This window comes from Leptodactylus fuscus, chromosome 3, assembly GCF_031893055.1.
Source record: "Leptodactylus fuscus isolate aLepFus1 chromosome 3, aLepFus1.hap2, whole genome shotgun sequence".
NCBI classification, from domain to species: domain Eukaryota; kingdom Metazoa; phylum Chordata; class Amphibia; order Anura; family Leptodactylidae; genus Leptodactylus; species Leptodactylus fuscus.
The window spans coordinates 89567688-89581742 of NC_134267.1; the positions used below are offsets into that span (position 1 = coordinate 89567688).

Consider the following 14055-nt stretch of genomic DNA (forward strand, 5'->3'; position numbering starts at 1 on the left):
CCTTAACTTACCTCCCAGGTCCCTGTGTAAACGCCTTTCCTTGCTTTTATATATTTGTACTGCAGCTAAGTCCCTTATAGCTCGTCACTGGAAAAGTACCCAAGCCCCCCGTGGCCTCCTTTCTGCTTGCTCTTATCAAAGATGTTAAGTGCCTGGAGTTTCTTACTGCCACTCTGAATAATACAGTGGAGAAATTTCGGACCATCTGGGCACCTTGGGACGCGTACTGTTCTATATGTTGTCTCTGATCCCTCCCATTCCTTTCCTCCTTGTCTCCTGTCTCTAGTCCTGTGTCTCCTTGTCTCTCTCCGTTGTTTGTCACTTTTTTGACCTTTTGCCCTACTGTAATAGTGGTTTAATTGCATTGTTGCTTGTTTTGACTGTTTTTTGTTCTAGTGGTTGATTCTAGTATATCATTGTTTGTTCTCTTTTTTGGGGGGGCGGCATTCTTCACCCCTCAACATCAAGAATGGGCGGTAAGGAACGCCCCACTGACAGTACAGCTCTATGGATTCTACTGTCACGAGGGGCATCGTGTTACTGTTCTGCGGATGTAATTGGCTAGAATCTGCTTGACCATACAGGTAACAAGAAGTTTCAGTTGTTGATATATACATATTGTTTTATTTATTTACTACGGACAAACATATATACAAAACACTGTACAAAACTACAAAGAAAAACAACACAGACTAGATGACAGATACATACAGTAATAAGTGCTACAAGAGCATAGGACTGCTGTCCTGAGAAGTACTGGCTTCATGTACAATTTGAACTATGCCGGGACAATGCATTTCCTTTAGCCGGTTTCAGATGTGGTGATCAATACATTATAAGACTTGCTTCGAAGGACAGTTGTTCTTTCGAAAGGTGACAGCTGCAAATCTCAAAGTTTGGATCTCATGACTCAAGCTGACAGCACCACAGGGCGAGACTTGAGACAAATTTTACTGTACACGATTTGACTGGCTTTTGAGAAACCTAACGTGTATTGTCTAGTAATGGAATCCTGCAAATTTCCAAATATCATCTATCAATAAAAATAGTATGGTGTGTAACACACCTGATCAGGTAAAGACTCGGAAACGTCTAGTGTTTCTGTTCAAAGTAGGTAAAATACATATAAAACTATAAAGTATGTGAGACTCGGGAAAAATGCATTGCTGAACATTTCATGCAGGTCACCAGTAGAATGTTTTACTAAGAAAACTAGCAGCTGCATTTAGCCAACTTCCACGGCTTTCATCCTTTGATCCTGGAAGGGTTAAAGCTTTTTCTAGATCTTTCTGAGGACTTTCTTCTTCTGGCAAATAGTCTGGCAAGCACTTGTCCTTTTCCTCTTTATTTTCTTTACATGCCAGTGGAACATAGACCTATGTAAATGGAGCACAGACGACAAAAGTTAAAAGGAGTATTGTCATCTGCAGGATTCTATCTATACTGCTACCTTATGTAAATTCAAGAGTTTTCCTAAATACATTGTTTTAGCAATGCTGCTTCCGTTGTTAGAGTGGGTTCACACCAGCGTCCGCTCTCCATTTTACAGGTTTCCGTTTCCTGCCCGAGAAACTGGACAGGAGACGGAAATTGGCAGGCAGTTTTCAAACCCGTTCATTTGAATGGGTTTGCAAAGTGTCCGCTCGTGAGCATCTTCTGCTCTCCGTGGCGAAACCAGGTTTGTTTAACCGGACACAAAGTCGGATATGCAAGACTTTGTGTCCAGTTTAAAAAAAAAAACAAAAAACGGTTTCGCCGTGGAGAGCAGAAGACGCTCATGGGCGCTCACCAAGTGCCGGGTTTCCGTCTTCTGCTGACAGAAAATGGAAACCTGGTAAACGGAGATCAGGCGCTGGTGTGAACCCGCCCTCACTAGTGTAGTGCACATGCTGAAAAAAAATACAACCATACGATGTAAGCCACTAGAATTGAGGTTGTGTCTGCCTCCTATGGACACTAGGTTAACATTGACTAGCACAGTGCCTGAGAAGAAGGTATAGCCTGGAGGCGGAGTCAACTTCTTTTAATATTCTAATGTCAGCCTCCTAGTGTCCATGTCTATACCTATGGTACGGCGTCCATCCAATGAAATAAGTGAAAAACAGTATTTAGGTCTAAAGGTTTCAGATTCCTGAAGTATCGCCTTAGTTTAAAGTAAGTTTCTGACAGTGCATACCTCTTTTCCATATTCATTCATCACCTGCTGTGCCTTCAGAACTCTTGTTTCTGCGACTGCGGATGTTAAACACTGTAAACAATAACATAAAAGTAATCCATGTATGCATTGTACATAGAAATTAGACCAGCATTGCATGGCGTAGGCTCTGTTTGGAGCCTCCATCGGTGAGTCTTTCATTTTTGATAGGTAAGAATCAGTGGCGTAACTAAAGTCTTTTGTCTGGGCCCAGTGCAATCTTTTGTCCGGGGCCCTCTACCTCATCCCTAAAGTGAATTCTTGATAGTGATGGTTACAGGTGCTAAGGAGTTTAATCAACCATAGTGTGGTTAGGGTAATTTATGGGTCTCCTTCGATCATGAGCCGTAATCTCAATACTGATGCCAGTGCATATGGGCCCCCTAAGGCTCCTGGACCCCGGTGTGACTGCATCTTCTGCACCCCCTTACATCTCTGGTAAGAATAGTGCTACATGCAGCACTGGTTTTTCTTTCAAAATAGGAACCTGAAGAGAACACATGGAGCAGATTATAAATATCAATGATTCTTTTCTAGGAATCCAATGAGTTTCTTAACCTATTGTCCTATTAGCGTCCATTTGTAGGGACTCCTGGGCTGCTATAGCGATTATCTCTCCTCTTAAAGGGGCTCTATCATTGGCAAAAGTCATTTTTAACTAATCACATCCTTGCATAGCCTTTAGAAAGACTATTTCACACCTACCTTTTATATGTAAATCGCCTCAGTAGTGTTTGAATAAGTCCGTTATTATTCATATGCTAATTAGCTTCCAGCCAGCACAGGAAGTTGTCAGCCAGCTCTCATCTCTATGCTGTGTGCTATGTATGAGAGCAGGGAGGAGGAGAAGCTCAGCAGCAGCAGCCTGTGCTGTATATACAGAAGACAGTGCATGAAGAGACTTCCGGGGTGCACTGAGAAGCTAATTAGCATATGAATAAAAATGGACTTATTCTAAATCTACTGAGGCAATTTACATACAAAAGGTAGGTGTGGAATAGCCTTTCTAAAGGCCATGCAAGGATGTGATCAGTTAAAAATGATTTTTCCCAATGATAGAGCCCCTTTAACTGAGGTCATGGTAAGTTATTTTCCTCTCACCTTCCTCCTCCTCAATCTCCTTTGCTTTAGCTTACCCTCCCACTTTCTTTGTTTAGATTATGGCGCCTTGGCGTAGGTCTCATGAGCACAGCTGATTTCAGCACTCACCATACCCATTCCCCAGGACTAGGTTTTGGAGACTCTAGAGGGCCAGATTCATAATGTATTTTTTTTTATATTTATATTCTGGAACTGAAAATGATCTTTCAATAAACCTCAATTAAACATAAATTAACACAGTCTGGCAACTGCCTATTGTGCAATGGATCTGGCAATGCACAGCGTCTTCCCTAACAGTGTAACTATCAATTTTTTATTTTTTTTTTGTTATTGCATAGGCGGGGGTCACATGTTAGATTCCACTTTTCTGGCAATACAATGGCTTTGCAAAAACCAAAATAGCACTCCTCCTGTTCTGTGCCAAAACAGCAGTTTATACCCACATATTACATTATTAAGTACATTATGCTGGGTATAACAGTGTCATACATGTGGGCACACAGCAGGATGCAGATGTGAAAGAGCACAGATATAGATTTTGAACGCCCTGTCACATTTGCATAGACCCTAAAATTGCCCCTACAAAATAGGGCCACTTCTAGAGGAATTCTAATTTACTGGACCCTACAGGGCTCTGCAAAAACAACATGGTGTCCAGAAAGTCCCTCTAAATCTGTACTCCAAAATCTTCCATTCTCAGTCCTGCTGTGTGCCCAAGCAGCAGTTTATGCCCATATAGACTTATATATACAACTTTTTTGTACCAGGGATAGCCTAAAGAGGTCCGGTTCACATCAGCGTTCAGGATTCCGTTCAGGAAGTCCACTTGGGGCACCCCTAATGGAAACCTATATGGATTAAAAATCAGTTACCTATATAAAAAAAAAACAATACATGGACCCCATAGACTATAATGAGGTCCGTGTGGTTTCCACATGAAACATATGGAGAGAAAAGTGCTGCCTGCTGTTGGCTCCACCTCCAGGTGATACCCTGCCACAGCACTGTGCATAAATTCAATTTGTATTGTATCAGTAGGAGAGAGACACAAAAGAATATGGAACCAGGAACCAACAACCTCCAACATGTCCTGAATCCGAAAAGGAACCAACACAGCTCGGGCAGAAAAAAAAAAACCTGAAAAACGAGCAGGATCTGTGTTCCCCACTGAATACAACGAGAAAAGGAATTTACGGTGAGTACAAAAATCCCATTTTCTCGCTTATTTCCCTGGGGAACACAGCACCATGGGATGTCCTAAAACAGTCCCAGAGCGTGGGAATAACACTGCCATGCAAACTCTTAGCGCTCAGCCGCTTGCAGAAACGTACAACCCAAACCGGCAGAGGCCCAGAATTGACCTGGAGAAACTTAGAAGGTAGATGGAGGCTCAGTGAGAGCCTTACAGACCTGGGAAGTAGAAGCCTGATGCCAATGGCCCAGGGAGCTCCAACTAGAGGAGAGAGCAGGCACATGGCAAGGCGCTATGCTGAGGAGGCCCAATAGGCCGAAACAGTGCTGTCCATAGCTTGGAATCTGTTCCTTTTGGAATAGAAATACTAATTTGGCAATTAAATCCGCATAATGATAGTAGACTTTTTAACTCTAGAGGGCATACAGAGGCACTGTTCTCCTAATTACATCCTGGAGAATAGATTTGCATATTTTTTACCCAGAATCCCTAGCGGAGCAGGAATGACTTGTAAGTCTCCGTACTGCCTATGTAGGCACACACTCTCCCTGATGTGTACGATTGTCCCCTGACCCTGGTTTTTTTTTTTAGGCAGACTTACTAAAGAGACTTCATTTTTTCAGGCCTGAACCCGCTATTATTACAATGCTTATACAACAGACTATAACACTACTTTATGTGTTTATGTTCACATGGCGGAAAATGAAGAGGAATTTGAAGCAAACATCCGCCTCTGATTCTTCTTCTTTTTCTGCCTCACAAGTGATTGGACTAATGAACGGAGAATCTGAAATCCGTTGCAAGATTGAGCAGGACGCTTATGTTTTTTCAGCATCCTGCTGCAATCTCTGACTACCATTGAAAAACAGTTGAAAAATCAGGGCAAAATCAGCAGCAGGTTCCACTGTGTGCACAGGACCTTACGGCAGAAGTCAGAAAACATGGAATTTAATAATTCTATTAAAAAAATGAATGATCTGAAAGTCTCAGGGTGAAGGAATAAAATTAAGTCAATTAATCACCAAGCCCTTGTTATAGCACTGAAGTTGGAACTCCAACTGCAGAGCCCCATCTAAAAACTCTCATGTATGTGCACCCTTCTCCAGTGAGGTTCATGAGCTCATACTCATAACTAAATTACATAGTACAGTATTTAGCAATGCTTTCTCAGAAAATAAGCTATGTTTTCCTAGGTCCTACCTCTGTTGCCAGGTCTGGCTTTACTCTTACAGTGCACCTCCTGATAGGCATCTGAAACGTAAAGCTGATGACACCTTTCACCTTCAATAATGCCTCTTCACAGAGGGATTTTCTTTCCTGTAAATTAAGTAGTACTCCAGTAAGAATGATCAGAAAGTAAATTGTTCAGCATTATTTGGAATCTGTTTCAGCTTTCTACTTTTAGTGGTTTTCCAGGAAAGCTGGGAAGGCGTGGGTTAGAAGTAAAGTGGCTCCATTTAAATACCCAACCATTGGCCTTGTTTTTTTTTTGTTTTTTTTATTTCTAATGTTTTTTTATTCCACTCTAAAACCTCTTTAGGCTGAAGCCCCATGTTGTGGAAACGCAGCTTTTTTTGTTGCAGTTTTTTGAGCCAAAGCCAGGAGTACATTTAGTAGAAAGGAGAGGTATATCCTATATATTTCCCATTCCTCTTTTAGCTGTCCTTGGCTTTAAAAATGCATCAAAATCTGCAACAAAAAAAGCTGCGTTTCTACAATGTGGGGCCTTAGCCTTAAAGAGCTTTTGTGATTTTTTTTTTTTCTTTAAAGGGATTCTACCACTAAATCGCTTTTTTTTTTTTTTTTTTTTTTTTTTTTTATGCTTTAGACGTTGGAATAGCCTTTAGAAAGGCTATTCGTCTCTTACCTTTAGACGTGGTCTCCGCCGCGCCGTTCCTTAGAAATACCAGTTTTAACCGGTATGCAAATGAGTTCTCCGCAACAATGGGGGCGGGCCACAGCGCTCAAACGGCGATGGGGGCGTCCCCACTGCTGCCCAAGAGCTCTCTCCAGTGATGCCTCCATCTTCAGCTGCAACTCCCTAAAATGGCCGCCGGCCATTTGTAGTTCAATACAGGAGCGTACTGCGGCCGGCGGCCATTTTTGGGAGGCCGCTCTTGTTCTTGTAGTTCAATACAGGAGCATACTGCGCAGGCGTCGGAGGTTGGACCGACACAGAAGACAGAAGAGGGGGGGTTGCAGCTGAAGATGGAGGCGTTGCTGGAGAGAGCTCTCTGGCAGCAGTGGGGGCACCCCCATCGCCGTTTGAGAGCTGGGGCCCGCCCCCATTGCTGCGGAGAACTCATTTGCATGCCGGTTAAAACCGGTATTTCTAAGGAATGGCGCCGCGGAGACCACGTCTAAATGTAAGTGATGAATAGCCTTTCTAAAGGCTATTCCGACGTCTAAAGCACAAAAAAAAGCGAATTAGTGGTAGAATCCCTTTAAGTAATAAAACAAATTTCTTTCTTGCTGCTACCAATGCCATGCTCTGGTCTTACAGTAATGATGTACCTGTATACATTACATTAATTGCAATCACTGACCTCCATGGTATACGCCACGTCACCATTGCACCTATGAAAAGTAACAGCAACAGCAAGGACCAGAGCAAGACATCGGAATGAGAGGGGAAAAAAATCTGGGAATTAAACTTATTCAAATAATTTAAGTATATCATCAGAAAAAAAAAATACATTGGCTAAAAATTGATAAAGAACTTCAATCCCTTCACGGCCAATGTTATATGCAATATACCAGAACATATTGACTGCTGTAAACAGAATATAAGAGCTCGAGCTTTCAAAGGAAACCAAGATCAAAGATGAATATCTGGGGAGCACAATTAAAAGTTTTATTTCTGATTTGTGTCTTTGTTGGTGAGAGGGTGGAAAGCTTTTTACAGTGGTTCATATATTACAGCAGAACATACGTGAAAGGGTAGACTAAACACAAGAAGCTATAGGAAGTCTTAGAAACAGTACTAATATGACAGTAGCTAATGCTGGATTCAATCTCTTTAGGACCAGCAGTATTACAGCTAACATGTCTAATTTTTACTGCAAATATAATGTACAAAAGACATGTCAGAGCTGGTGAGGAGATTAGCTTCACTTACCTCAAAGTGCTTCATTACAAACTACTATGATCAGATTAAGTCATTTTGAGAATTACCAGATCAATCACATTATCCTTACCAGATCATCTAGACCATGGATATGGAGAGTTATGGTTTTTGCTCTTTTGTTTGCACTTGAAATGAAGAACTGCAGGTTGTTTTGTGTGTTCTTTGTTTCTGGTGTATGCAAGTGACTTGGCGCACTTAGCAACATATAAATCCGCTGGGCAAGTAGTTTGATATGATTACTTGTATCACTAAATAAATAGAAAAAGTAATACATACATCATAGGGAAACTTTCTTCTCATCTTGCGAAAGATCAATATAAAAATGCTGACTAGCAAATATTAAGAATTTTGTTTAATTTATTTTTTTTTAATGTAGATTGTGAGCCCCACATAGAGCTCACAATGTACATTTTTCCCTATCAGTATGTCTTTTTTGGAATATGGGATGGAAATCCATGCAAACACGGGGAGAACATACAAACTCCTAGCAGATGGTTTTTTGCCCTTGGCAGGATTTGAACACCAGGACCCCAGCGCTGCAAGGCTGCAGTGCTAACCACTGAGCCACCGTGTGGCCCCCTTGTTTAAAATTTTTCTGGCATTTTGTAGACTTAGGCTGGGCTCGCATCTGCATTGAAGCCTACGTTTAGAGACTGTCGACAGTTTAAAAAAAGCAAAAAAAAAAGCAAGTTATATCCCTTTTTTTAATTCAATATATATGGCATTTGTTTTTTTAAAAAAATTGCTCTATAATATATCGTAACTCAGCCTGAAGAGTGAAGAATACATATTTCTTTAATAGGGTTACAAAGCTTTATATTTTAACCTGTACTATTCAAAAGCGCTTTTAAATGAGAATATTTCCAATCATTCTACGTGTAACATGTAAATTCTTAACTCCGATGCTCTGGGAACCTTAGGCATGAATGACAGAAATTATCTCTCTTCTTGTAAGGTTAGGTTTTCCTAGGGAGTGTTTTTTTTTTGTTTTCATGCTATCTACAGTTAGGTTTGGTTCACATCTGCGTTCAGTATTCCGTTTTGGGAGTCCGTATGGGGACCCCGTGAACAGAATACCGAACGCATTGGCAAGCGGTGAGCTTATGAAAGCATACGGACCCTGCAGACTATAATGGGGTCCATGTGTATTCTGCACGGTGTCCGCATGAGTCATGCGGAGGGAAAGTACTTCATGAACTACTTTTCTCTCCATGTGTTCTGTGCAGACACCGAACCCATTATAGTCTGCGGGGTCCGTATGCTTTCATAAGGTCACTGCTTGCCAATGCGTTCGGTATTCCATTTGGGGGTCCCCATGTGGAAACCCTGAACGGAATACCGAACGCAGATGTGAACCAGGCCATAACGGTTGCAGCATTTTTTGATACGTTTCTTGATAACAGGTTATAAATAATATTTGTTCATGGCTTTTTGTTGTTGCTATATGTATTTTCATTTTAATACAAGAACCTGCTGATGTTATACCTATTGTTGCACATCATAAATGCAATTTTATCATTTCTATTTTACACATAGAATGATTAGAACTATACTCAGGAAATCATTCAACTGTAGAACTATTTCTGCTTATCAGAGGGGGATCTGCCACAACGGACAGGGTCCACAATAGAATTAAGCTGTGGTAATATCTGTGAATTCAGTTCTATTATAAAAAGAAGCCACAGCACTATGATGGATCTCTCATATGATGGTTATCAGTGGCACAATACTCCTCAATGAGGTATAAATGCAGTACAGCAGGGGTGCTCACACTTTTTCAGCGTGTGAGCTACTTTTTAGCTGACAGAGTCAGAAGATCTACCAGGGCGGGTCGGGGCCGGGCCTATGGGTGGGCGTGTCTGTGGGCGGGGCAGTGTCATGGGCGGGGCCAGGCGGATCGTGACAGCAGGAGACAGCGGAGTTCTGTAGCTGCCCAGGGATCCCCGCTGTCTGCTTCTTCACAGCGCAGGCTGAGAGTTATCTCTGGACACTGGCAGGCTGGGGCTGCAGCAGCCCCGCCTGCCAGTGTCCGGAGATGACTCTCAGCCTGCACTGTGAACAAGCAGACACCGGGGATCCCTGCATCCCGCGATCGACCTATACGTCCTTTGCGATCTACCAGTAGATCGCGATCGACATATTGGGCACCCCTGCAGTACAGCAAGTTTCATGGGGATATTGATTTTTATTTTTTTTTATTAAACATGACATATAAAGCCATAAACAGAGCAATTCTATGATGCCTAACAGACCTTAAAACAAATGCTATATTACTCTTTACAAAAATTAATTATTTGGAAAATAAATAAGAAATATGGGAATTCAGTTTACCTGTTCCTTATGTTCTCCAGACTCACCATCATACCAAGCTCATGTCTCATTATTTCACAGTGATTGGAATTGTCACATAAGTAGTGAACTGTCTGTGAAAGAAATATTGGATGAAAGATGACAGTTTTGAAATAAATTTCTCTTGCATATAGTTTCCACTTTGGAACCTTTCAGACAATGCAATTCAGTAACACAACAAATCTGCTTCAAGACTCAAGCTTACAAGTGTAACTAAAGTTATTTTGTATACTACATAATGTATCCACCGCCAAGGTACTGAAAGCCAATAAAGGCTCTGAAATCTAGTGTTATACCGTACAGCTTCAGTGCTCTGTTACCATAGGTATGTTGGAATTAGATTATGGTCACCCAGCTGTATTTGGAGCTGAATTTGGGGCATATTCTACATCAAAATCCGCTCCAAATTCCTCTAGAAATCTGCCTCCCACTCATTTCCATTGGAGGCAGATGTTGATTTTTTTCTCTCTAGCTGTTTTTTTTTTCAGTAAGCAGAAAAAATAAGTACCTCGCTTGATCAAGATCATTGAAGTGAATGGGAGTAAGAAGAATTCAGCCTGGCTGGTGCAGAATTTGCAAATTCTGCGATAGAATTTTGGTCAAGCAGAAAAATTCAGTTTCACATTCCTGAAGCTGAATTTTTCAGCTTGCACAAATTCTGCCACGTGAACCCACAAAACTATTTAGTACTCTGATAAGTGGTAGATATGTGCATATTTAAAATTGTGCCGTGAGTAAACTACTGCCACGACCGCAAGAGTACGGGGCCAGGCAAGACTTCAGCATCTCTGCCTGACCCAGTCATAACTCCATGTACTGCAGCCAGGAGGCCAATCAAAATGCAGAGATGTGAGCAGCCTGGAGCACCGGTGAAGCCTTCGGTAATCCAAACTGCTCATTTGCATAATAAGGTTAATTAATTAATGAGACAATATATTTAGTTTGATTTGCTTATTCCTGGTGACAGATGCTCTTTGAAGATTTTCTCACTCGTGAGAGTCTTTTGTCTTGAACAATTGGCAATAGATATGACCATGAATGCAAGAACTTTCTATACCCTGAAACCTAGCCATGATTTCCTTGTTGCAACCAAATTATCTTCTTGCACATTCATTGTCCATGTCAGATAACCTGGCCACAATAAAGGTATCATGGCTGCGTTTCTGAAAAGTCCCAGACCATAGAAAGTTCCTGCACTCATGTTCGTATCCATTGGCAACCTATCATAAAAAAATTGTAACCATTAGATGATTAGAAAAAATCTTTACAAATATTTTAATAGTTTATACTTGCAAAAATTTCTTTTAATGGTGTACAAAGCTAATTCTGATTATGCTTGTGGGAATATCCCTTTAATAAGAAATACGCTAATTAGTGATCAAGCCTGTGTGTACTAAAATACTCACCTGAAGCGCAGCTTCAACCACATGGGGGTCCTCATGACTAAAGAAAAGGATGAGACCCGCCAGACAACTCCTATCCCTCACAATACTTGCTCTGTTCAGTGGATCAGACGCCAGGTTCCTCAGATGGGTGACAACAGACACAGCATCCATTTTGGATTGAAACTGCAAATCAGAGGAGAGGAAATAAAAAATCAGAAGACAACGAGCAGATGTGTGATAAATGGATGACAATACATGCGGTAGGCTATTCCTGGCACAGATATCGCTACGGACCAGTAGTTGTTCCATGGCAAAATCCACATTTGTGCTGAAAGGGCAGAACCTATGAGTTTTCTACACATTAATTCTGTGCATGTACAAATCCACAGTATATTCATATTTCTGCTACTTCTGCATAGAATTTGTTTAAAATCCTATTTACATGTAATTCTATTGTACATTGTCACAGATTTGCACTGGGGAATCCACTGTAAAAATCAGCAGCATTTCTGTCAAAATGTGCCTTACTGTGTAAGCGTCCATTTCTCTTGTGGCGATGGGCATGCGCAGTAGGCTCTGCCCGAGGCCTACAAATTTCACGGCCTCCACCGGAAGAAGACACAGGAAGACAACGTTCCTGAAGAAGATAGAAGTGGCGCTGGAGAGTTCTCTGGCAGCAATGGGGACACCCCCAGTGCTATTTGTATGCTGGGGCCCACCCCCAGTGCTGCGAGAGAACTCATTTGCATACCGGCAAAAACCGGTATTTCTATGGAACGGCAGTGCGGAGAAGACATCTAAAGGTAGGAGATGAATAGCCTTTATTAAGGCTATTCCGACATGTTAGGCACAAAAAATGCCATCTGAATGATAGGATCCCTTTAACTTTTTTATTTTTCCATTGAAAAAGACCTATGAGGGCTTAATATTTATGGGACAAATTGTACTTTATTATGGTACCATTTAATATTTTATTTAAAGGGATTCTATCATTAGAATTCCCTTTTTTTTTTTTTTTTTACACATGTCGGAATAACCTTAAGAAAGGATATTCTTCTGTTACCTTTATTATTTTGATCTGGGCTGCCATTCCTGAGAAATTTCTTCTTTCTTCCATGTGTAAATGACTTTTCATACAGCACTTTTTCATTACAGTGCGGCTACAGGTAATGGTGACAATTCTAGGAGCCACGCTGCTCTCTTGCCATACAGGGTGTAGCAGTGGGTTTAGATACAGTGGTACACATCGTATGGCAGGTGAGCAGCATTGCTCCTGATATTACCTTTAGCCATCCTGTCTCTGTACAACTCATCTACAGGGGTCCTGGCGGTGGGCCCCTAAAAACAATTCCACTGGTGGGCCCTACACACCCCAGTCCGACCCTGATTATACATCTGTTTCTATGGAATATGTGCTCATTCCACTATAGACTACAGATATAACCTGTTCATTCCTGGTGTATCTTACATATCTGTTTCTATGGAATATCTATTTATTCTACTATAGACTACAGATATATCCTGTTCATTCCAGTTCTCTTAAACCCAGAAAGCTCATTAAATCTTTATTGTACATCTTTCCCCATTGGTAACAATGTTCATTCTTTTTAGTATGTCCCCTAATGGGCCGTGTGATATCTGTGTACAATACAAGCCCACCCATCACATGTCACAAGTAGACTGAACTCATATAATACAAGCTGTCTAGCACACTGTCACCATGTAGATGCATACGGTACATACATACATATATGTATACGGTACATACAGACAGGCAGGCATATACCTCTATGTCACCGGACTCACTGTGATGGACGCGTCACTCTGGTCCCTACACACACCGGAGCAGCAGACAGGACTCTTCTCCTGCCTCAGGGACTCAGCCGTTACCTTGCCCAGCCCACAGTGTCTCCTGAAACTGATTGGTTCACGAATCTGTCACGTGCCCTGACCAAACCGAACTGTCCAATCGTAGTGCAGAACTTGATCTCGCGGCGCTGCGTTTGAATAACTCTTGTGTGCTTTCCTTGTATCGCTTCACCTCCGAGGCTGAGGGCAGAGCACCGAGTACTGGCACTGGTACGGACGCGGCGGACACTCTAGAACGGTACCACAACGGTACACGAAGAGCTCGGGACTGTGAGTGATTCTTGCACTCCGTGTGTAATGTATAGCGCACTCTGCTCATGTGATCTTTATACAGCACATACATGTGCGCTGCCTATAGACCGCTGCATGTAATGTCCCGTATACAGGTGATTTGGGTGCAGGGTCTTTCATCATGGGGTACGTGCCGGACTGTCACCTTATTCCGTATACACTAGACCAGCCTGTGGCGCTCTGCAGTGCTGTCTGGGGAGGGGGTAAGGTTTGGATAGACGTCATGGGACAAACATCCTGCTGAGCTCTGTTAGTGACTGATAACTGAGAGTAATAGCTAGCATTGTCACTGACTGATAGACTACAGTGGCTGATAACAGGGAGCAATAGATGACATCTACATTGACATCATGCTATAAATAATCTGTTAAAGGAGCACTAAACCTAGTATCCAAACAGTTACACACCGCCATTTGCCTAAAATCCCGTTTTTTGTCAGTATGTAAATGAGTTGTTTTTTTTTTTGCAGCACTGGGGGCAGGCCCCAGCACTCAAACCACACGGGGAGCGGCCCTAATGCTGCGAGAGAACTCATTTACATACTGAC

General features: G+C 41.9%; 1 protein-coding gene across 1 annotated transcript; it reads right to left on the reverse strand.

Annotated features, from left to right (window-relative positions):
* Positions 1–1152: 1152 nt before the first annotated feature.
* Positions 1153–13244, reverse strand: LOC142196644 (armadillo repeat-containing protein 1-like). Its single transcript, XM_075266622.1, has 7 exons — positions 13146–13244; positions 11370–11531; positions 9946–10037; positions 7685–7862; positions 5688–5804; positions 2177–2248; positions 1153–1376 (listed from the first exon to the last, which is right to left on the reverse strand). The coding sequence occupies exons 2-7, from the start codon at positions 11517–11519 to the stop codon at positions 1185–1187; spliced, it is 801 nt and encodes a 266-aa protein (XP_075122723.1). The 5' UTR covers positions 11520–11531; positions 13146–13244; the 3' UTR covers positions 1153–1184.
* Between the last annotated feature and the right edge of the window lie 811 nt (positions 13245–14055).